This window comes from Mandrillus leucophaeus, unplaced genomic scaffold (assembly GCF_000951045.1).
Source record: "Mandrillus leucophaeus isolate KB7577 unplaced genomic scaffold, Mleu.le_1.0 Scaffold91, whole genome shotgun sequence".
In the NCBI taxonomy this organism is placed as follows: Eukaryota; Metazoa; Chordata; class Mammalia; order Primates; family Cercopithecidae; genus Mandrillus; species Mandrillus leucophaeus.
In genome coordinates this window covers 48913-49728 of record NW_012109919.1, presented here as the reverse complement: position 1 = coordinate 49728, position 816 = coordinate 48913, and the positions used below count along the sequence as shown (strand labels likewise).

The window sequence follows — 816 nt, the reverse complement described above, 5'->3', positions numbered from 1 at the left end:
ATGGTGGGGAAATAACCATGAGAGAAGTTGGCACAGAGGAGTTATGGGACAAAGGGTCCAAGAGAGACAGAAAAGAAAATGTTGCCAGTTGATGTGAATGAAAGGAAGTCAGAGGGCTTAGACACTGAGGGGAACAGAATATGTCCATGTGTACTCTCTTGTAGTCAGCAACAGGTATCCACGGGGCGGGCCCTACATCATCTGCTTCCCTGAAGGATCTGGAGGTAGGAGGCTCTGGGTGGAGGTGCAGTGACCACGCAGGCCAACCCTCCAACCTCCTCCTGCAGCAAGGACTCGGTGCCCCTCTGCTAGCTGAGACAGCCCACACACACCCCAGCCCTAATGATTGTTCTCTCTACCTCTCCCCCAACTCCGGCTCCACCTCCTCCCCTCTGCATGCACCTCAGAGCCCGTGCCAAGAACAAGCGGTACTCCTTGACTGGAGGTCCATCAAAATCAGTCGACTGAATAACAGCATCAAATCTTTGGTAAGAGTCCAGTGGGGTCCCCTGATTCCACGCTGCCAATCCTGGGCTCCAGTTTCCTCTTGGGGCTCTGAAGATAGGGGCTGGGGGCCCTGGTACAAAGGGCAAATAGGGAGCTGAGGCACCCAGACCTCACCTGGAGGGACCCCAGAGCATGCAGCATGGCTCTTCTTTTGCTGCCCTCTTTGCCGACTGTCTCCTCTCCACACACCCCTGCTCGAGTCCTTGCTACACATGCCCTGGGGTTTTTGCCCCTCGGGGAAGTGCTAGCCTGACTGGTTGTCAGGGGCCCCGTATTTCTGCCGTGACTCAGTCCCTAATTTGCTCTTTG

General features: G+C 55.5%; 1 protein-coding gene across 1 annotated transcript in view; it reads left to right on the top strand.

Annotated features, from left to right (window-relative positions):
* LOC105531822 (golgin subfamily A member 8C-like) overlaps positions 1-816 on the top strand; it is a gene marked incomplete at its 3' end in the record, with an annotated part of 14807 nt that overhangs the window by 8980 nt on the left and 5011 nt on the right. Inside the window, exon 7 of the mRNA XM_011969825.1 lies at positions 165-488. Within this exon, the coding sequence (XP_011825215.1) occupies positions 165-488 (324 nt within the window). The remainder of the gene's footprint in view (positions 1-164; positions 489-816) is intronic.